At 41.0% G+C, this 23,230-nt stretch overlaps 1 protein-coding gene across 4 annotated transcripts in view; it reads right to left on the bottom strand.

The window, feature by feature from the left end:
- Positions 1–23,230, bottom strand: part of atrnl1a (attractin-like 1a) — a 332,702-nt gene that overhangs the window by 174,388 nt on the left and 135,084 nt on the right. For all 4 annotated transcript variants that reach the window (XM_082557492.1, XM_082557490.1, XM_082557489.1 and 1 more), the window contains one exon: positions 10,139–10,191. In XM_082557492.1, coding sequence (XP_082413618.1) covers positions 10,139–10,191 — 53 coding nt within the window. The remainder of the gene's footprint in view (positions 1–10,138; positions 10,192–23,230) is intronic.

Below are 23,230 nucleotides of genomic sequence, written 5' to 3'. Positions count from 1 at the left end.
TGTGCTGACTTTTTACCGTCAATTACAATAACTCGTACTGCGTACTAGCTAGCATGACGGAGTTTCTATACAGCTGGGTGGATGTTATGATGTTACTGATAGTGAGCATTATTTTATACATAAAGTTAGTAGAGTTGCCAACCGTCCCGTAAAAATGGAATCATCCCGTATTCAGAGAAAATATTACGCGTTTCGTATTGAGCTGAAAAGGAACATGATAGGTTCGTAGCTTGAACCTATCCGCTGGAACGTTGAGGACAATATAATTACACAGCAAGCAAGACACGAAGTAGGCAAAGTTCTTCATGTTACTCATGCATGAGGGAGACCTGCCTGGAGCCAAGTGTCGTTCCACCACTTGACCTCCGTCAGACTCTCAGCCAGGCTCCCCATAGCACTCCTTTTATTGTGGTTACATGAATATGCATAGGGTCATTAACATATGACATCTTACATAGGTATACATGTGAACAAAGAATACTGTGTGTGTGTGTGTGTGTGTGTGTGTGTGTGTGTGTGAGGTCAAGATGTGACCCTGTGAAGACTCCCCAAAGGCTGGTGCCAGGAGTCTAGGGCTCCTTCTGAACAAAAGGCTCTTATACTTAAACAGATATACGTGTGTTTGCTAAACCATATATCAGCAAGAGAAGATACGACCTCTCCTAGGAGGTGTGTGATCTATGCCAGAACAATCTGTAGAGGAGTGAACGCACTCCCCTCTTTATGCTACACAGAGTTGTTACAGACCTCCTAGGATGAGACATTCTTTCAATCTACAAATGATTATACACCTCTAAGCATATATGGTTAAATATTTCTAAGCATAAATGACAATCAACAATACAAAACCTAACAGAACACAGTCCTGTACTTCAGCTAGAATGGAAAAAGACGCAAAGGTGGAGTTTTTCTGCGTTTTTACGCTGTCAGTTGCCTCTTCTGTTGCTACTTCAATCATGAAACTGATCAATGATCAGCTGATCGGCTTATCTGACACAAGTCCCGTCTCTCTTGTTTGTTTATCGCTCACTTTGTGCCAGAAAGAGGAAACCAGCGGATGTCGCGCTAAACAACAGCAGCACGTTTAAGCTTGATCAGCTGTTGTTAGAATTTATTTAATATTACTTTCTAGTATCAGCTGATGTTTGCTGGAGCCACAGCTGTAAAAGCTGCTGGTCATGATGTCGGTTTGGATATGTGGTGAGAGGGAAACATGAAGATGAAACCAGGAGATTCATGCTGAATCATCAGAGCTGAACAGGTGATGGAGAAACAGGTTTACCTTTTAGGTGACATGAATGAGTTGAACTTATGAACTGTTTCTGAGAGACAAATAACACCAGGATCCTTTTCTAAGTAGCTGACAGCTGCTAACTGTGCAGGGGCGGGTCTAGCAAAGTTTTACCAGGGGGGCAGGTAGGGCATTAACAGGGAAAGGGGGGCACAAAGAAATACTTTCTTATTCTCATTTAAAATGTCTCGCTGTTATTAAATAATTATCTGAATCTTACAACCAAAGTTTTTATCTGATGTAAAATGTATAGAAATCATACATATACCAACAAGACTGTACATCACTGTTACAACAGTGTTTGTTTTCATTCAAAGGCTTTATGGCTTCAATACCTGGTGGGCCGGTCTCTAGTCAAAATGCCCAGGCCGATTTTTTGTCCCAGTCCAGCCCTGGGCACGACACACAGTGAATTCATCTGAATAAAAAATAAATGGCCGCGCCAGCAGTGCACATCGCAAATTAGCTCGCATAGACACAGTTGTGCCGCTTCTTAATGACGACATCTTAGCTAACAACCCCAAATACCAGATTCAACTTGTAATTGGCAAAAAATAACTTAGCCTACCGGTGAGAGAGACGTTGCTAGCTGGCAGTTTTTTCAAGCGATGTTGAAATTTCCACATTCCGACACTTCAAAAGCTTCAGTAGCTGTCTGCTCAGCGCAGCATCAGCACCATGGAAATACACGGATACATCCGTACACTCAAGACAGAATTCACAATGCGTTTTTGGGACTTTCAAGTGTATGGACCAATGTTTTCTTTTCTAATCAAACCAGAAAGCTTTAATAAGCAGCTGGATTTGTCTCGCATTAACTGGCTGAGTTAATGCGACATCGAAATGCAGCTGATTGAAATAAAAACCTCGACTCTGTGGGGGTCAAAGTTTGCAGAACTACGAACACAGCTGGAATCCATAGCCGTTCATGTTCATGGAGCTTGCATTTTCACCTGCTGGACATCACTACCTGACAAGTTTAACTGTCTATTTGCTGATAGCTGCCAACATCTGTGAACAAATATAATTCTATAAAGTTCTTCTATATAGTGTATAACTTAATATAAAGTGTTATTAAATTTATTGCTAATGCAATCATATGGCACATTGACTTCTGAGGAAATTTTAGATGGCACTCATCATCAGAAAGGTTGCCTACCCCTGCTTTAAAGGCACAGTGTGCAAAATATGACCACTAGATGTCAGTAGATTGCAGATTGCAGTGAGCTCATTTCTGTTTTCTTACACCTCCCCATTAAAGTGTATAATCATATAGGAAAAAACATGTTTTAGTAAGCCAAGAGAGATCAGAAGCATTAAATGCAAGTCTGTACTCCATAACAGCCACAGACAGTTCTTCGCATGTCTCCATAATGCTGCTGCTGGCCGATGTGTTTCAACATATTTGAATAATCAACACTTAGCAATAAATCAAGAATAAATCGGATATTTGTCAATTAAATATTTTGTCAAGTCTAGCACTCTACAGGGAGTGCAGAATTTTTAGGCAAATGAGTATTTTGTCCACATCATCCTCTTCATGCATGTTTGTCTTACTCCAAGCTGTATAGGCTCGAAAGCCTACTACCAATTAAGCATATTAGGTGATGTGCATCTCTGTAATGAGAAGGGGTGTGGTCTAATGACATCAACACCCTATATCAGGTGTGCATAATTATTAGGCAACTTCCTTTCCTTTGGCAAAACAGGTCAAAAGAAGGACTTGACAGGCTCAGAAAAGTCAAAAATAGTGAGATATCTTGCAGAGGGATGCAGCAGTCTCAAAATTGCAAAGCTTCTGAAGCATGATCATCGAACAATCAAGCTTTTCATTCAAAATAGTCAACAGGGTCGCAAGAAGCGTGTGGAAAAACCAAGGCGCAAAATAACTGCCCATGAACTGAGAAAAGTCAAGCGTGCAGCTGCAAAGATGCCACTTGCCACCAGTTTGGCCATATTTCAGAGCTGCAACATCACTGGAGTGCCCAAAAGCACAAGGCGTGCAATACTCAGAGACATGGCCAAGGTAAGAAAGGCTGAAAGACGACCACCACTGAACAAGACACACAAGCTGAAACGTCAAGACTGGGCCAAGAAATGTCTCAAGACTGATTTTTCTAAGGTTTTATGGACTGATGAAATGAGAGTGAGTCTTGATGGGCCAGATGGATGGGCCCGTGGCTGGATTGGTAAAGGGCAGAGAGCTCCAGTCCGACTCAGACGCCAGCAAGGTGGAGGTGGAGTACTGGTTTGGGCTGGTTATCATCAAAGATGAGCTTGTGGGGCCTTTTCGGGTTGAGGATGGAGTCAAGCTCAACTCCCAGTCCTACTGCCAGTTTCTGGAAGACACCTTCTTCAAGCAGTGGTACAGGAAGAAGTCTGCATCCTTCAAGAAAAACATGATTTTCATGCAGGACAATGCTCCATCACACCCGTCCAAGTACTCCACAGCGTGGCTGGCAAGAAAGGGTATAAAAGAAGTAAAACTAAGATAAGAGATAAGAGATAAGATAGAACTTTATTAATCCCTCGGGTGGGTTCCTCTGGGAGATTCGACTTCCAAAAAGCACAGCAACGACCGAAGTTACAGTTACAGAATTGTTATATATATATATATATATATATATATACATACATACACACATACACACACACACACACACACACACACACACACACACACACACACACACACACACATATATAAATACAGAGACAAATATAAATAGAATATACAAAGGGGATAAATAGAATAAATAGGAATAAAAAATAAAAATACAAGTGAATTGCACATTTCAAGTATTGAGTCTATTGCACTGTTGACTATTTACAAAAAGTATTGCACAAGGTATTGTACAGTGAGGTGAAGAGGCACTACAGCTTAGTTGTTCCCCCCTCCTTTGTCCTCCTGTTTCCCCTCCCTCTCCCCTCCAGAGAGGAGTTAAACAGTTTGATGGCGTGTGGGACAAAGGAGTTTTTAAGTCTGTTAGTTCTTGTCTTGGGGAGACTAATGACATGGCCTCCTTGTTCACCTGATCTGAACCCCATTGAGAACCTGTGGTCCATCATCAAATGTGAGATTTACAAGGAGGGAAAACAGTACACCTCTCTGAACAGTGTCTGGGAGGCTGTGGTTGCTGCTGCACGCAATGTTGATGGTGAACAGATCAAAACACTGACAGAATCCATGGATGGCAGGCTTTTGAGTGTCCTTGCAAAGAAAGGTGGCTATATTGGTGGATATATCTGGACTCCCCAGGAACCTACGCCAGGATCCTGTTTGTGGACTTCAGCTCTGCCTTCAACACCATCCTTCCAGACCATCTCCGAGGCAAGCTTTCCCAGATGAATGTGCCTGATCCCATCTGCCGGTGGATCACTGACTTCCTGACGAACAGGAAGCAGCATGTGAGGCTGGGAAAGAATGTCTCGGACTCCCGGACCATCAGCACCGGCTCCCCTCAGGGCTGTGTTCTTTCTCCTCTGCTCTTCTCCCTGTACACCAACTGCTGCACCTCCACCCACCAGTCTGTCAAGCTAATCAAGTTTGCAGATGACACCACCGTTATTGGGCTCATCTCGGACGGGGATGAGTCTGCCTACAGGAGAGAGGTTGAACGTCTGGTGTCCTGGTGCAGCCACAACAACCTGGTGCTGAATGCCCAGAAGACAGTGGAGATTATTGTGGACTTCAGGAAGCACACAGCCCCACTCCCCCCCATCATCCTGACTGACACCCCCATCATCCTGACTGACACCCCCATCACCTCTGTGGACTCATTCCGCTTCCTGGGTACCACCATCACCCAGGACCTGAAGTGGGAGCCCACCATCACCTCCGTCATCAAGAAAGCCCAGCAGAGGATGTACTTCCTGAGGCAGCTGAAGAAATTCAACCTGCCAACACGGACGATGATGCAGTTCTACACTGCAATCATCGAGTCCATCCTCACCTCCTCCATCACCGTGTGGTACGCTGGAGCCACTATCAGGGACAAACAGAGACTGCAGCGTGTTGTGCGCTCTGCTGAGAAGGTGATTGGCTGCAGACTCCCATCTTTGCAGGACCTGTACACCTCCAGGACATTGCGGCGTGCAGCTCGGATCTCAGCTGACCCTTCTCACCCTGGACACAGTCTGTTTGACCTGCTCCCCTCAGGCAGGAGGCTCCGGTTCATTCGCACCAGAACCTCTCGCCATAAGAACAGTTTCTTCCCCTCTGCTGTTGGACACATGAACAATAACCATATGACTGTTCCCACCCCTAACACATGACCCTACGCTGTGTCACTGCATCATTTCATGTTTGGCACTGATCACCACCTGCACTCATGTATATATCTTTCAACGTAGCACTCTTAATTCTTATTCTCATGTATATATCTCATGCACATATCTTTCTACGTAGCACTTTTGATTCTTATTCCTACTTTTATTTTTTCATGTCTATTTAAGTGCTATTTATGACACTACGCTTGCACTGAAGCACCGCAGCAATTTCCTAATGTTGTAAACCTGCTCAACATTTGGCAATAAACCCCTTTCTGATTCTGATTCTGATTCTGGTCGCTGATTTGTTTTTGTTTTGTTTTTGAATGTCAGAAATGTATATTTGTGAATGTGGAGATGTTATATTGGTTTCACTGGTGAAAATAAATAATTGAAATGGGTATATATTTGTTTTTTGTTAAGTTGCCTAATAATTATGCACAGTAATAGTCACCTGCACACATAGATATCCCCCTAAAATAGCTAAAACTAAAAACAAACTAAAAACTACTTCCAAAAACATTCAGCTTTGATATTAATGCATTTTTGGGTTCATTGAGAACATGGTTGTTGTTCAATAATAAAAATTATTCCTCAAAAATACAACTTGCCTAATAATTCTGCACTCCCTGTAGAGCTCTACTTCAGTTCAGGAGATGAGGATTGAACTGAGGAGGAAGATTTTTTTTTTTAACCTGGTCTCATTATCTCTTTCTTTCACATCATTACTTCCTTGGATAAAGGGGACCCCTTCTTAAATAATAAACATAGGTATGATCCTTCATATCTTGAGTTTGAAAGTGCTAAGTATCTGACCAGTCTCTAGCCACATAAATAAAAAGCAATTTAGTGGAAGGAATTTGAATCACAGATTAATTCTGAAGTTCATGAGAATGCATCATTTTGTTGGAAGATGTTATCACACACTACTCAATTTATACTACATAGCCAAAAGTGTTTGCTCATCTGCCTAAAATTGTCCCAGAGGTCTTGGTATGCTCAACCATTAAGTGTCCGTTTCACTGGAACTAAGAAGCTGAGCCTAACTCTTGAAGAAACAAACTCACACAACACTCTCTAACTTTACATTTGGCACAGTGTAGTTAGACAAGTCCTGTTCTCCTGACAAGTACAGAACCTCAATTGGCTCATCAATCAAAAGGCTCATCAATCGCCAAATGATTCTAACTCCCGAGAACACGTCTCCACTGCTCGTCTCCAGTGGCAGCATGCGTTACAGCACTACATCTGATGCTTTGCATTGTGCTTGGTGATGTAAAGCTTGGATGCAGCTGCTCAGCCACTGGAAGCAATTCCATGAAGCTCTCTTCACAGTGATGTTGAGCTAATCTGAAGGCCACATGAAGTTTGCAGTCTGTACTGATTAACTCTGCAGAAAGTTGGTGCCCTCTGCACACTATGCACCTCAGCATCCGCCGACCCCGCTTAAGTGACCTACCACTTTGTGGCTGATGTGCTTTTGTTCTCAATTGCTTCCACTTTGTTATAATACTGCTAACAGCTGATTGTGTTATATTTAGTAGTGAATACCACGCTGGAATTCACAGAGCATGTAATTCAATCATGTTTGTAGAAGCGGTCTGCATGCCTGGGTGCTTAACTCTTTACACCTGTGGCTATGGAAGTGATCAAAACACCTGATTTTAATAGTTTTAATTGATAAGTGAATAATTTTGCCAGTATAGAGTATATGTACAAGACGATAACTTATTTTTTCCTATTTAAAATCCTCAAAAAAGCTACTGAATGTACCTTCAAAGCAAACTGCCCTCTTTCCAGGCAAAAATAACTGCAGTGTGATCAAACTGTTTAACAATAAATAATTAATTTCCAAAATCTTAGCTGGTTTGTTTCTTTAACTGACTGTTGCCTTTCCTTGAAGGGCACAATGGTGCAAACCGCTCAGTCAAAGCATATCACGATAAAAGTTTTCCAGCAGCAAAGGTGAGAGTATGCCGCTATCCTTTCTTCAACAGACCTTGTTTTGCGATCAAAGGCATTTCTGATGTTACCAGTGCACTTGATGGCATGACTCTTCTGATTGCTGTATCCTTTCAAGCCTCCCTCATTGAAACAATGATAGCCTCACTCAAACTAGAGGGTTATTGACATTGACAGGACTTGAACTTGATTGTAGTGTGTTACAATATAAGAAGCGATGATGGCAATTCATAGACTGAACGTGTGTATGTATTTATGCACAAGTGGCTGCGAGAGAGACAGAGAAGATGCAGACTGAGTGAGAATGGTTGTGTGCCACAAAACATCTGTTTTGTCTGCAGCATTCCTCCTTCGTTTGCCCTTTGAAAGGAAAACCAGCAATTTGTTGCAAATGAGATAAGTCAATGTGATCCTTGCTAGCATCTGGAAGCAGGAAAACAAAGTTGTGGAGCGGAACAAAACTTTGTTTCTTTATCCATTTCAAAAGTAGGAAAATATTTGCAACCAACTGTTACACAAAGATGGTGTTCGCGGTTTCTTTTTCAAAACTTCAATATATGAGTCCAACTACTGAGACATGGTTATGGAATATTTCTACATTTGCCCCAGACATGCAGTAGATATGATGCTTTTGTGGTCAAGCAAATAAATAACAATAACTGGACCCTCTCTCACAATCAAAAGTGAGGCACATATTGGTGTTAAAATTGGATCTGACTCTTATTTTATGAGAAAACCTTCAGGTTCATACCATGTTTTTGCTCACGAGAGGGCAAAACAACACAGTGATGCAGTTATTTCAATACTAACATCTACCAAAAGGTTTACTACCAACTAAGAATGTCCATTTTGAGCCAAAAGTACTGGATAGACAGATATTCGCTGGAAAATATTTAACTACTCTTTGAAAATCAATCACCCCACTAGACTCTCAAATGAATGTATAGTTGTGGTAAACCTGCTACATGACATGCTAGGAAGGAAGGAAGTGTGATTCTCTGTCAGGGCCAGAAATTTGATTTGAAAATTCAATTTTAAGGTACATAACCAAAGCTTCATTTGCATTTTACCTAAATAGGGTCATGTTTTCTTGAAGAGATTCATCTTCTTTTGACTGCTCTGCTCCGTTTAGAGGTCATAGTGGAGTTTAGAGGCAACCTGTTTATAGCAGGTCTCACTATCATCCTATAAACCTTGCCCTTCACTCTTGCTGCTGTGCTTCTGTCACAAATCACCCCTGATACTTGTCTCCACCCATTCCACCCTGTCTGCACTCTCTTTGAATAGTTGGAACCACATATTTAAATTCATCTACTTTTACTAGTCCTCGCAGCCTGTTAGACCTGTCCTCCTCTCATTTCCACATGTATTCTCTCTTGCTTCTATTCTCTCCAGTTCATACCTCCATCGTTCCAGGCTCACTTTCACATGCTCCCAGCTCTCACTACAGCTCACAACATCATCTGAATCATAGTCCACGAGAGCCCTTCCAGGCCTTTCTGTCAACCTGTCCATCATCATTTCCATCATTTTTTATTTATTTATTTATTTATTTTTTGCTCTCTTGGCTCTTCGCACTTTTCTCCTTCTCCCTCTCCCTTATCTTTCCTGCTTGGTTTCTCATGTCTTTTGCATAGTCTCGCTTATTCTCTAAGCCTCAAAGAGTTTCTCAGTCTTGTTCTCGAAAACCTAAAGAATTATGGATTTGATCAACTGGTCCTGTAACGGAATTGACACCTTCCTGGGCTTGGGAGAGCCCGATTGTCCTGCGGAGACGTTTGCTGCCGGACACGCATTGGTCGGTTGCGTTGTGTGTCTGCCGACACTCTCGATGGAGGACATTGAACGACATCTACCAATCTTTTTTCCCCTCATCTTTCCTCATGTTGTGCATTTTCCATTGTTATACCTCTCTGACCTGTCTTCCCCATGTGATGTTTGTGTAATGTATGCATGGTAAGATGGCGCTGGCACGGCTGGCAGCCTTAACCCAATTTCGCTCGGGATGAATAAAGTATTATCAGTCTATCAGTCACTGCAAACAAGAAGATTCTCAGGGCAGATCGTGATGTAAACCCAGCCTGTGGCTGTGGTTCATCAACTGCATCCCTCTGTAGTTACTACAGCTCTGTTTGCTCATAGAGATTAAATCAGTTAACATTCTAGATACAACTGGTAAACAACAATGCAAATTTGTATTCAAGTTACAATCAATTTTTCACCAAAATGCTATGAAATGTACTTAATGACACTTCTAAGCTGTACTGAAAGTCACCCTTTGGCATAGCTACAGTATGTGTGATTGATAAAGCTAATCACTAATTTCCACATTTGCCCAACTGAAGTGTATGTCCATTGCAGTAAGTTTCAACAAAGTTCAAATAAAGCAAGTTTCTTTTACTTTATTAAATTAAGTAATTACTTAAGATTATTACTCTGTGGTCACGTAAAATAATGAAAACTAACAGGGTTTGTGTCCGCTTCCTGGACGCTTTCCTTTCTTTTTGGAGACACAAAATGAAACGAAACATGCACACAGACTGACATATTTACCAAGGTAAGAATGGATGTGCGCAGGCGAGGGAGACTCAGGTGTATCGGTGGCGGGATACTTACAATAACAGGTTCCTCGAATGGGGTTACCAAGGTAACGGTTCTCTGAGTCACATCTGCAACAACACAGAAAAAGAGACCGGTACAAAGAAAAGAATAAGTGAGACAAAGAATAATAGCATCTGCATTCAACGCAGCTTGAGTTTGCATGAAGTTTTTCAAATCAAATCAAATCAAATCACTTTTATTGTCACATCACATGTGCAGGCACACTGGCACAGCACATGCGAGTGAAATTCTTGTGTGCGAGCCCCACAAGCAACAGAGATGTGCAAACACAACAACACAAACGAGCAAAATACAAGAATGGCCAACCTGAAACTAATAAATATATGTACAATATATAATAGTGTATGCATTTCTGGATGTGTATACTAAATATTTTCCTACGTGTGTGTGTGTGTGTGTGTGTGTGTGTGTGTGTGTGTGTGTGTATACACATTTTTACAAATTAAATAGTAAAAAAAATAAAATAAAATAATAATAATAATAATAATAATAATAATAATAATAATAATAATAATAAAATATATAAAATATACAGAGTTGAATATGTGCAGAACAAGTGGCATTTATATACAGTGTGGAGTGCATAATGTTGAAGTTCCAGTAGTGAAGCTGAGGTGTCTATGACGTGTTCAGCAGTCTGATGGCCTGATGGAAAAAGCTGTCTCTCAGTCTGCTGGTACGGGACCGGATGCTGCAGAACCTCCTTCCTGATGGAAGCAGTCTGAACAGTTTATGGCTGGGGTGACTGGAGTCCTTGATGATCCTCCCCGCTTTCCTCAGGCACCGCTTCCTGTAGATGTCTTGGAGGGAGGGAAGCTCACCTCCAATTATCCGTTCAGAGCACCGCACTACTCGCTGGAGAGCTTTGCAGTTGTAGGCGGTGCTGTTGCCATACCAGGTGGTGATGCATCCAGTGAGGATGCTCTCAATGGCACAGTGATAGAAGGTCCTGAGGATGCGGGGGCTCATGCCGAATCTTTTCAGTCTCCTGAGAAAGAAGAGGCGCTGCTGCGCCTTCTTCACTGTTTTGTTTGTGTGTACTGACCACGTAAGATCCTCAGCCAGGTGTACGCCAAGGAACCGGAAGCTGCTCACTCTCTCCACAGCAGCGCCGCTGATGGTGATGGGGGTGTGTACTTCTCTGCACCTCCGGAAGTCCACTATCAAGTCCTTTGTCTTTGCGACGTTGAGGGTGAGATGGTTGTCTTGACACCAGTGGGTCAGGGCGCTGACCTCCTCCCTGTAAGCCGTCTCATCACCGTTGGTGATAAGACCCACCACTGTAGTGTCGTCCGCAAACTTCACAATGATGTTGGAGCTGTTAGTGGCTGTGCAGTCGTAGGTGTAGAGTGAGTACAGGAGAGGGCTCAGTACACACCCCTGTGGAGCACCAGTGTTCAGTGTGATGGGGGATGAGGTGATGCTGCCCAGTCTGACCACCTGGCGTCTGTCAGACAGGAAGCTAAGGATCCAGCTGCAGAGGGAGCTGCTCAGTCCTAGATCCTGTAGTTTCCTGTCCAGCTTCGAGGGAACGATGGTATTGAATGCTGAGCTGTAATCTACAAACAGCATCCTCACATACGTGTCTCTCTTCTCCAGGTGTGACAGGGCAGTGTGTAGTGTCAGGGCTATGGCATCATCAGTGGACCTGTTGTGGCGGTATGCAAACTGTAGAGGGTCCAGTGAGTCGGGTAGTGCAGAGCAGATGAAGTCCCTGACCAGCTTCTCGAAGCATTTGCTTACGATGGGGGTCAGGGCTACAGGTCGCCAGTCGTTCAATGAGGAGATGGTGGAGGATTTGGGTACAGGGACGATGGTGGCCATTTTGAAGCAGGCTGGGACTACAGACAGAGAGAGGGAAAGGTTGAAGATGTGCGTGAACACTCCAGCCAGCTGAGCCGCGCATGACCTGAGGACGCGGCCGGGAATCCCGTCCGGACCAGTAGCTTTGCGTGCGTTCACCTTCCTGAAGCACTTCCGCACATCCTCCTCAGACACAGTGTGCGCACTGATGTCATCCGCGGTGCGCACACTGTCCGGTCTCATGGTGTTTTTGTCTTAAAGTGTGTGTGTGTGTGTGTGTGTGTGTGTGTGTGTGTGTGTGTGTGTGTGTGTGTGTGTGTGTGTCTCGTCTTCTGCCAGCTTTTTGTGAGGCCAATTCCCCCGATAATTCTCTCTAATCAGCTGCGTGCTCTCTATTTCCCAGAGCCTCACAGACTCACGCATACAAGCAGGCATGCATAATTACCAAAAATAAAACCTCAAACTATAACGCTGATGAGAGAGCCAGTTTCTTCAAAAGTCTTCAATGTCTCCACATCCTAAAGAATTTCATGCACATGCACGAGAAACAGTGGGTCACCAGGTTAGATTTCTGAACAAACTGAACAAATGTGGCGGATTTGTATGCAAATAGAGGCCCAGCTCAATCCAAGTCCAAAGGAAACTGCTCAAGGTGTCCTTTTGGCTTCACTTCCATTATATAAAAAAAGCTGTTTTGGCAACCTTAACAGTAAACTGGGTCTAGACTGGGTCTAGAGAGTATTTTAAATTCAGGGAATTTAAAATAGAAAGTAGCTCGTCCACAGAAGGACTGGTAGCTCCCCTTACGATAAGGGTTCAGATCGCGCGAACAGGTGTGGGATTAGAGCTCTGGGTAGCTCCCCAACTGGGTCTAGACTGGGTCTAGAGAGTATTTTAAATTCAGAGAATTTAAAATAGAAAGTAGCTCGTCCACAGAAGGACTGGTAGCTCCCCTTACGATAAGGGTTCAGATTGCGCGAACAGGTGTGAAATGTGTGTGTTTAGTTTGTTTGTTTGCTTGTTTTAATCAATTTTAAATCATGCTTTTTATTTGTTTTTGTTTCTAATGTCTCTGTAAAGCACTTTGAATCACCTTGTTGTTGAATTGTGCTATACAAATAAATTTGCCTTGCCTTGCCTAAATCAGACACAAAGCCACAAACAGGGCACAAACTGTGCCTCCCTCATAAGCCGAAGAGCTAAACAGAGAACAAATCTGCACTATTAGATGCCCTGGGATGAAAACACACTGGAAATCCATACAAAAACACATCACTTGAAAAGACAACGTTGAAAAGCAACTGCTGCACTCAGATCCATAGCTGGGACAATAGCGTAGCTGTTCTCGATCACGCTTTAGAGTACCACGTCAGCTCAAACAACTGTTCGGGTTTGGCTGGGGTGGAAAACTTTGGAACAACCTTGTTTATCTTTTGTGTTTTTGCATTTAACGATTACCTAGATAAGACAGGATGTTAACTGGTCAGACAGACTGGCCAGCTACAGCCTGTAAAGTGGAATCAGTTCAGCATTATCCATTATAGAGAAAAAGAATGCTTCTGGATAAGAAAGTAAAACGTCCAGGTCAGTCAGAGTGGTTTGCGACAGGTAGCTCAAGTACATCACACTACACATAGCACATATTATCATTTTTACGGATATAAATAAAAATTATTTGAGTATCACTCAGAGAAGGTGCCCGTGGACCAATAAACTTTCACAGACAGAATGATAGCAAGTTGTGGTAATTATGGCAAATGTAAATTCTGCTACAATGGTTGTGACGGATTAGTAATGACAGATTAATCTATCAAAAACTGACCAGAGGATGAACTTCTTCAATTATAATAAATATAAAATTCACAAGACTTGTAGAAGAGCTCAGACAAAACATTAGGCAAGCAACAGACACTGACAGTGTTTTGCTATCTTTCAAGACTGATATTGAAGTAGACAGACTTTTAAAAGCACAGTGCTTTATGGTAAATACTACCTCTTTCAAATGTGACTCAAAGGTTCGATCTGTACTCTTCTAGGTCACTCAGATTGAAATTTCTGTCTTGGATTGTCTGGGCTGACTCTAATCAAGGTCCCTGAGTGGAAAGCAAAGAAGGAAACATATTCGTCATATTTTTGACAATGGCAAGAGACAAACACCCTGACATTTCACTTTTCAGACAACAGCCACTGTCATTGTGGACGTATTTTCCAAAAAGCATTGTGACACAATAAATTGTTTATCAGGGTCTGTGTTTCACTTTTTATCTGGACTTCATTTGACATTTAGGCGGATTCACTGTGACCAAAAAGACTTTTAACATCTTTTTAAAATGCATGCATCATCTGTTGATGGGCGGTAATTGGCTGTTGCTGACATCTGTGACCTTTAGGTCCACAAAAAGTCCCTAAAAACTAAAAAAAAAAAAAATCAAACATAAACAGAGAATTAATGTATGTTTTAAGTTCGTAAGTAGAAGTAATAGAAGAAAAACGTCAGAGTTACAGGTTTTATTCTGTTATCATCAGGAAATGATGTGCATACTTTTAAAGCCATTAAAGTGCCAAGATGGATGATGTGTACCTGAAGCAGCTTAGGCCACAGATAAGTAAATTATTGCCTGGCAGAACAGAACAAAAGCTACAGTTATTAAACTCCCAGTGCAGGCTCAGTGGAAAAGGAACCGTAAAAAATGTGATAAGAGCAAATATAATTGTTATTATAATGCCAAGGCTTTCAAGGCTCTTTGCATCACCGTGAGGGAGTGAAAAATCTCTTTTGTGTCAGTGGGTGAGTGGCTCTATAGGACATTCATTTGGAAGACTTTAAAATGAAAAACAATAAGGTGTTTACTGATATTGCAATGACTTGATGAATCCTGTATTTTGACCAGAGAGAGCGAGAAAGCAAACCAGCTGCTATCAAATGCAGCTTACTGACAAGCTTTGCCAAATATGGTCAATGAATCATCCAAAGAGCTCCACAGAACAATGACTGATTCATAGTGCAACAGATTAAGGAGGGAGGGTTCAACAACACAGACAGTTAGTGGGAAGAAAATAGAGCCTAAAAAGAACATTCAAGAGTACAATGGGCGAGGGGGGGGCTACATGAACAAGAAGGCGAGAGCAGGTCGAGTTTACAGCTGGTCTTTATGAATTCTTCTGTAGCGCTGCAGCAGGTCACAGAGCTATGCTGGATGCTGAATATTTCATTCTTCTATAAACCCTGGCCAAGGACGTGGCCTTAAACCATAGTAGCTTCACGGAGCTTTTATCCTGAATCAGGAGTTTAGGACAACAATAAAACAAGAAACAGCAACAAGATTCTTCTCTAATAAATTAGAGGAAAAGCCCTCTCAGACTTTAAACAGATAAACAATGGTTCCCAAGTACCCGTGAAACAGTATGGATTCAAACGATACTTTTCAAAAAGCAACTTGGTGTCAGTTGTTCCAATTAGGAGACTAGTAGAGTGGGCTGTAGATGTGCCCTGCCTATAAATAAAGACACACAAATCCCGGTTACAGCTCCGCTCATTAAAAACTGATTGGTGTGAACCATGTCTCGATCACAAAAACCTTCACAGGACCTTACAAGAAGCAATTTAAAGATGTATGAAGCTGGAAAAGACCCAAAAAGCATTTCTAAAAACTATATATTGTCTATAATTGAAGTAAATACAGGACAGCTGCAATATTTAGGAGAAGGCATGATGTACACAATATACAATCCTTGAAAAGGTGAAGATGAAATAAAGTAACAACAAAACCTGCACCTGCAGACATTTCTATAACTTGGTAAAAATCATACTGAAAAAGAATTCTACCCAGGACACGGAAGGAAACAGAAGAAATGACTGCTTAAAAAATTAATCCATTAATTAATACAGATGTCAAGTTTGTGAAGCACCACCTGGATGTTCCACAACACCACAATGTTCTGTATAAACAACACTCATTTGGAGAAAAAGGCATGGCACACCAATGCTAGGAACTGAGCCAAACTGAAGCATGGTGGAGGTAGCATTATGATTTGGGACCATGTTGGAAAATCAGTAAGACAACAATAAATTCATAATTTTAAGAAACAATATCAGAGCAGGAGTCCAAGACCTAATGTTAAGGACAGCCTGAGTGGTGCAACAAGATATTGACCCAAAAGTACCAAAGAAAAGCAAAAACGCGATTAGCTTTTGGGTGTAATTACCAAGTCAAGATCCAAGTTCAGTCAGATGCTTTTAGTTTTTTTTATGTATATTTTTGTTTGTTTTTTTCCCTTGCAAATGCACATGTAATCAAACACAGAGCCTGAAGCAGGACGTCTGGGTTAACCCTGATTAGGTTTCTGGATAACCAAGAAAATCTGGATTTGTTGAACCTGCTTCACAGCACCGCCCTCTGTATTATTTGTTCAAAACCACTTAAATGAGCAAGACTCTATTACATATAGACCACCAGATATGATGTGGATGGAGAAAAAAAAAACATAAGAATCAAATACACCCCCCACCCAGTCTCTGAGACTAGAAGCCAAAGCAAAGTGGAGCACAAGGAAGGTGAAGTGCCCTTCTTAAAAGGAGAACTGAAGCTTAAGAGAGGATGAAAGAGGCTTATTAAAAAGTGTTGAATCCAGAGAAGAGACTTGGTAAATGGAGCTGCGTCATCTCAAGAGGACTCTGTGACTTTAAAAGCTTTGGAGTCGCTCCCAGCCAACTGCCACAAAGGAATGAATATAGTAAGCCTATATCAGCACAAGGAGATTTACTGTGATAAACACAATGTCATAAATTGCCTTGGGCCTTTATCTGAAGCCAAATATGATTTTAAAAGTACTTTCACTCATTTTAATCATAGTTTTCTTCTTTTAAGCTGTGGTTATATTTCCAAATATTTTCAATTTTGCTTCTCTACCCACAACGTAGGTTAGAGATTCATTCCAACTACTTATAATAGCTGCTCTGAAGAATATGTTAGCTGGTACAAGAAGCATGAACCTGCCCTACTCTGCCTTCTTACAAAATTTACTCTTGGATTTAACCACCGTTATTTCATGATGTGGCACTGTGTTCACTCTGCACTCACTTTTATCAAACAAATGCTCTGCAAGGCCGGACACAGCGGAGGCCAAAATGGAGAGAGCTTTCCTTTTAGACGAGGCTGTTTTGTGCCTTTCTCGCCTCACAAAATAAAGTTGTGAGTGACTGGTCCTTTAATACTGAAAGCACTTTTGTCCTATTTTTTTGTATTTTCAATTCAAGCAGAACATTTCTGCAGCAAAGTGGAAAAAAATGGTCATGTATGTTTTGGAAAAAACACAAATGCAAACAGATTTTATGGTTTTGTGAGCGAGTTTGGATTAATTTTAATTAGCGGTGTTGTCATTCTGGGTGCAGTTCCGAGTTAGTTACGAACAGAAATCATGCAATTAAATTAGTCATTAATCTAATTGTTGATCAAAAAAAAGGGGGCACCTATAAAAATAGTATTTTCAAAACATATATTCTGTTGCTCTGGATCTTTTTGCAGCGCAGGAATATCGTCTTTTGGGACAAATTCAAGTGCGACCCCAATTATAGATAGGATGGCTTTGAAGTAGCTGTCTCTACTTGTAGGCTGCATTTGGAGATATGAGCTCAGATTTTTAACGTTGTTTCTTCTAAAAAGTTTGTCACCAGCAGCATATGCACAGAAACATCTCTTGTGGAGGACTTTCCTGCTTCATCTCCTCTATTCAAAACATGAATACTACTTTCATATATTTTAAAAAAAAAGTTATATTATTACATTTGTAAAAAGGGGAAGGATTGTTGCTAATAATCTTGAATAAAAAAAAATACACAGTCTCCAAAAGTTGATTTTGTTCTTCTGGACGTAGCGTTTTCAGTGGGAGAAACGCTTTGTCACTCATCCAAGTGACTTCTTCAGTCTCAGCTGACTGCAGGTTTCCCCAATCTTATAAACAATCTTATAAACATTACACACTTAGCAAATTTGCTGAAGCAGCAATCAATAATGATTTTTTTAAACATGCATATATACTGAATGTTGTAACTCTTACACGCAAGAAGTTGAAAGACTTGCAAGAGGGTTAGTTTATGGGCAGAGGACGTGTTTTTCTTTTTTCTTTTTTTTCTTTTTTACTCTTCAAGGGACCATAAAGTCCTGGATGCAAAGCTCCCACAAAAAGGGGACAGACACTTAAGCTGCTTAAAACAACCGTAATGGGAACAAGATAGGAGCCACACGAGACTGGAGAGCCTCATCACTTAAAACAAATGGTGACTCAGCTACACAACACACACACACACACACACACACACAGCAAATGACAAGTGCTGAGCTGTGATCGCCGATCTTGTAAAACTCAGCAAAGGTAAATAAAATTAAGACGAAACATTTTAGCTCATATATATTATATATATTTTTTACTATAGAAAGATGTTTTTACTGCTGGGATTTCATGGGTTTAATTATGGCAGATTATTCACAGAATAAAACAAAACAAAACAAGACAAAAAAGACCACACATGCTATTAAACTTGGGCAGTGGTTCCCAAACTTTTTTTGCTAGGTCCCCCTTTGTTTTACAAGAAAAGTGCTAAACAATTAAGGAAATACAAGTAATCTGCAATAAATTACAGGTAGTAATAAAATAAACTACTAACTCTTTTATGCTACGTCCACACTTATAAGGGTATTTTTGAAAACGCAGCTGTTTCGTCCACACGTTAACGGCGTTTTGAATCACTGAAAATGGAGATTTTTTTAAAACTCCTTTTTTGGAGTTTTAAAAAAAAACTATCAATACATTTTTCAAAAAAATGCCTCTGTGCAAAATGGGTTTAAAAACATAAAAAAACTGTGGGATACTGTTTGTCCGGGATTTGAACCAGGGGACAAATCGTGGCAGGATCAGCCTGATATTATTTGTATCCCACTGTAACTTTACTGTATAAAGAGCTAACATCTCCAAAATGTCAGGAGTGGTTAGTCATTATGAGAAGTGTTTGTGAACTAAAAATCAAGAATGTGGGATTCTGTTTGTCCGTGATTTGAAGAGCCCAGGGGCCCGTTCTTCGTACCTCGCTTACTACATCCAAGATCAAATGACACATCCAAGATCAAATCATCGCGCTAACTCTGAGCTCGCTATTCCGGTTCTTCGAACACACCTGTTGTTGACGATTAGTATAGCTGGATGAAGTAATGTGAGATCACTGGGTGGCTTAACAGGGGCTATGCATCGATAGTAGAAACATTGATCGGCAACCCTTTGATTGGTCGGTGAAAATGTCGAAGGAGCGCGCTCAGTATTTTTCGGCAGCAGAGCAAGAACTCTTGATTGAGGGATTTCAGGAGTTTCAAAGTTTAAAACGCAAGGGAACACTGCAAAGGCTGCAAAAGCAAGGAGAGAGGGCTGGCAGAAAGTTGCTGACAAATTAAACTCGTAAGTAATTTAATAATAATAATAATAATAATAATGGATTGGATCTATATAGCGCTTTTCAAGGCACCCAAAGCGCTTTACAATGCCACTATTCAGTCACTCTCACATTCACACACTGGTGGAGGCAGCTACAGGTGTAGCCACAGCTGCCCTGGGGCAGACTGACAGAAGCCAGGCTGCCATATCGCGCCATCGGCCCCTCTGGCCAACACCAGTAGGCGGTAGGGTAGATTTATTATATTACACTATATTATCCAATATTATATTACATTATATTATAATATGTTATATTATATCCTCTTTCACATTAGAGCCACAACAGGACCCACTAGAACATGGGAACAAGTAAAAGTGAAATATAAGAATATTCTACAGAATGGTAATATTTATCACTTATATTGCTTTTAGTCTCTTGAAAAGAGACCCTGAAATAATCTGTTTGTTTGTTCATAACAGCAACCAAGAAAAGGGCAGAGCAAAAAAAGACAGGTGGTGGTCCTGCACCCCCTCATCAACAAGTTGGTTAAGTGAATAATACCCTCACGGGAATATCGATATCTCTCTATGAGCACACTGTCGCGCTGAGCTAAAGGATCCTGTCTGTCCCGCAATATACGCGGAATTCTGAAAACTCTGTTAGGTTTTGTATTGTTGATTGTCATTTATGCTTAGAAATATCTACTTATATATGCTTAGAGTTTTATAATTAGTTTTAGATTGGTAGAGGTTTGATCCTTGATAGTCTGCAAACCTTGTGTGCATAGAGAGCACTCTGGGAGCATGGGAGAGGTCGTACCTTCTCTTATTGTTTTATGGTAGGATTAACGTAGCTATATCTGTCTTAGTCTAAGTGCCTTTTGGCACACACACACACACACACACACACACACACACACACACACAGGCAAGGTACTCTTTGTTTGTATGTAGACGTCATATGTTAATGAACCTATGCATATTCATGTAAGCTCAATAAAAGAGCAGTGTTACGGGAGAACGGACGAGAGCAACTGGGGTCAAGCGAAGGAACGGCGTCTGTCCGGTTCTCTCCCGTGCACGAGAAACATGAAGAACATTGCCTACTTCGTGTCTTGCTTGCTGTGTAATTATATTGTCTTCAACGTTCCAGCGAATAGGTTCAAGCTACAAACCTATCACTCTCCTTATCAATCTTGCACCTTCCGCAATGGGTGGTTTGCGTATACGGACAGGACATGGCTGCGACAGGCTTCCCAAATCCACCTTCGCTTTTATAGCCGTGGTCTCTCATCTTGATTACACGAAGTAATTTACTATTACTACTCTAAAATATGAATTACATCTGAAATAATCAAATACATGAAATAGAATGATTAATAGTACATTTCCCTTTTTTAGGAAATGACCTGTATGTATCTGTGTGAAATCAATAAAAGGATCAAGTACTGCATTATCTTTAGTTACATTGATAATATTTATTTATGGTAAAACAGTGGTAAAATATCGCTGTTGCTTTCGTATACATGAAGCGGACATACCTGCGTGGCCGCGATCTAATCCTGTTTACATAAAGTAAGCCTGCTCCCGAGCAGGTTTACGCTTACGGATCTGTTGCTATGACAGCAAGTCCCGGATGAGCTTCGGGGAACCGAACGATCCAAGATCACGCAAAATCGTCAACAATCAAATCCAGCTAACTTACTTAGCGAGGTACGAAGAACGGAGGTGAAGCCAAAGGGCAGACATGCTTCACCATATTTTCTAGTCTTTGGCTTAGAATGAAGTTGGTTTGGTAACATATTCAGCGATGCTTCATCTCCTGCTTTGCATTTGTGTGGGCGCCCCGTGCTAGCAGTGTCCAAGTGTTTTGTTTTTTCCCCCCTTTCCACACCGCGCCCTCCCTGCAATGGCTCTGCGCCCCCCTAGGGGGCAGGCCCCACACTTTGGGAAGGTCTGAACTTGGGAATAGTAAAACATGCAAATAGGCTTTCAATGAAAGGAGCCCAGTAGAGAAGGCAAATTAAAGCCAAATCAAAATGATCAAAGAATCAAACAACACGACAAGAAAGAAGAAATTATGGACTGTTCAATAGACTGCACATTAAAAGTGCTGACACAGACAATGGTTTGATTTTTAAAAGGTTATATATAAATTTACATTAAAACTGTAACCAAAACCAAATACTTTACAGCATGAATATCATTTATTGTGGAAGTACATACTGCTTGAAAATTTTTAAATCAATACCAATTGATTCATTGAGATTTTCACATTGCTGGAGTTTATAAACAGTTTCTTTTGTTCTTATACAAATTTGGTCATTTTATTGAAACTCTACTTCATTGAAATTCAAACAGGTGAATAATGAACCTGTTACTGAGCGACTCCCTCAACATGGTCCCTCCCACAGTTGTGTTGTTTTGAGGTTGTGTAGATATGCTCTGACAGAAATCGTAATCAGTATGACTATGACTGTGTAACAGGACTATGTAGTGCTATGACAACGCACAGTGAGTGTTAGTGTTGAAAATGGAAAGTCTCCATTTCCATGTCCGAGCTAACACTCTAAGCTAAATTTTCTAAGCTAACAATCTCATGCTCTTGATAAACTAGGTACTTGTTGCTATGTAGCTTTATCTGATTTAGAGTTCAAGTTATGGCTGATTACATATTCTTTTACACAAGTGTGCACAAATAATCATTAATCAAAGATTGCTGGAATTATCTAAAATGTACAACTAATGCATGCAACTTTTTAAAGTGAAGTTTAAAATTATTGTTATTTGGAATTTGAATCTGTATTAATGTGTCAGTGAAGATCTTGTATTGGTGTGTGTCCTGACCTGATTATGTAAATGTTGGATGCAAAATTATTGCGAAGTAAATAAAGTGAAAAAAATATAAAAGACACTCTAATCCGAGACAAAGTGACAATATCTTCATGAGCACAGAGCTGTACAAATGTACAGACACAAAAGACAAAAAAAAAAAAAAAAAGAGTCCCAACGTCTCTCTGATTCTCTGCATTTATGAATGCACTCTCTCACACAGACAAATATGCATCCACGCACCTGCTGCAACCAGAGGGTGCTTGCCATCCACCCCCGGGGGGAAATTGCTTGTTCATAATCAAAACAATAAACAAATGGCCCTCTGCTTGGCACACCATTTTGGAGTGACTCAACCAAAACACCCACCGCTGTGACGGAGACACATTTACAGAGAGTAAGAGAGAAAGAGAGATGCGGCGTCAGGGCAAATCAAAGGTGAAAGCGACAGCAGCACGGTGGCTTAGTGATGCACAAGTAAACACACACAAGTGAACCTTTTCTGCTTTCAGCCCTCTGTGGAGTTTCCAACAGAATAATGAAATATCCGTGTGCACTGAAAGGAAACGTTACACGGAAAAACAAGCACAAATGCCAAATGAGCAGGTGTACTTAGGACGTATGCCCGATTCCAATTCAGCGTTTATTTAGTCCGCTTAACTGCAGCTGAGTTTTGTTCCAAATGTGCCACGTTATTAACATGATAATCAGAGTGACCCACCACATATTTAATAGCTGTTTCTATTAATAGTGGTTGACTTGATGTAGCTGAGTGATGATCGGGGTTTCCCACAGAGTCTTAGCTTGGGCAGGTTGCACATGGAAATTTGGTGATTTATTTATTTTCTTTTGACTTTTTATTCCATCTGAGACAATAATGCCAATGACTTACTAGTGGATAAACCCCTCACTCTTATTTTCAAAGTTCACTCAATGCTAACCAGCTACTGTAGCTGTGATTTCTCCTGTTTAGACTTCCCTCCAACTAAATTAACACAAGTCATTTGGTCCTACTGTACTACCTGACAG

This window comes from Aulonocara stuartgranti, assembly GCF_965226115.1.
Source record: "Aulonocara stuartgranti genome assembly, chromosome: 13".
Lineage (NCBI taxonomy): Eukaryota > Metazoa > Chordata > Actinopteri > Cichliformes > Cichlidae > Aulonocara > Aulonocara stuartgranti.
Note: the sequence above shows the minus strand (reverse complement) of the source record. Positions and strands in the feature narration are given on the sequence as shown.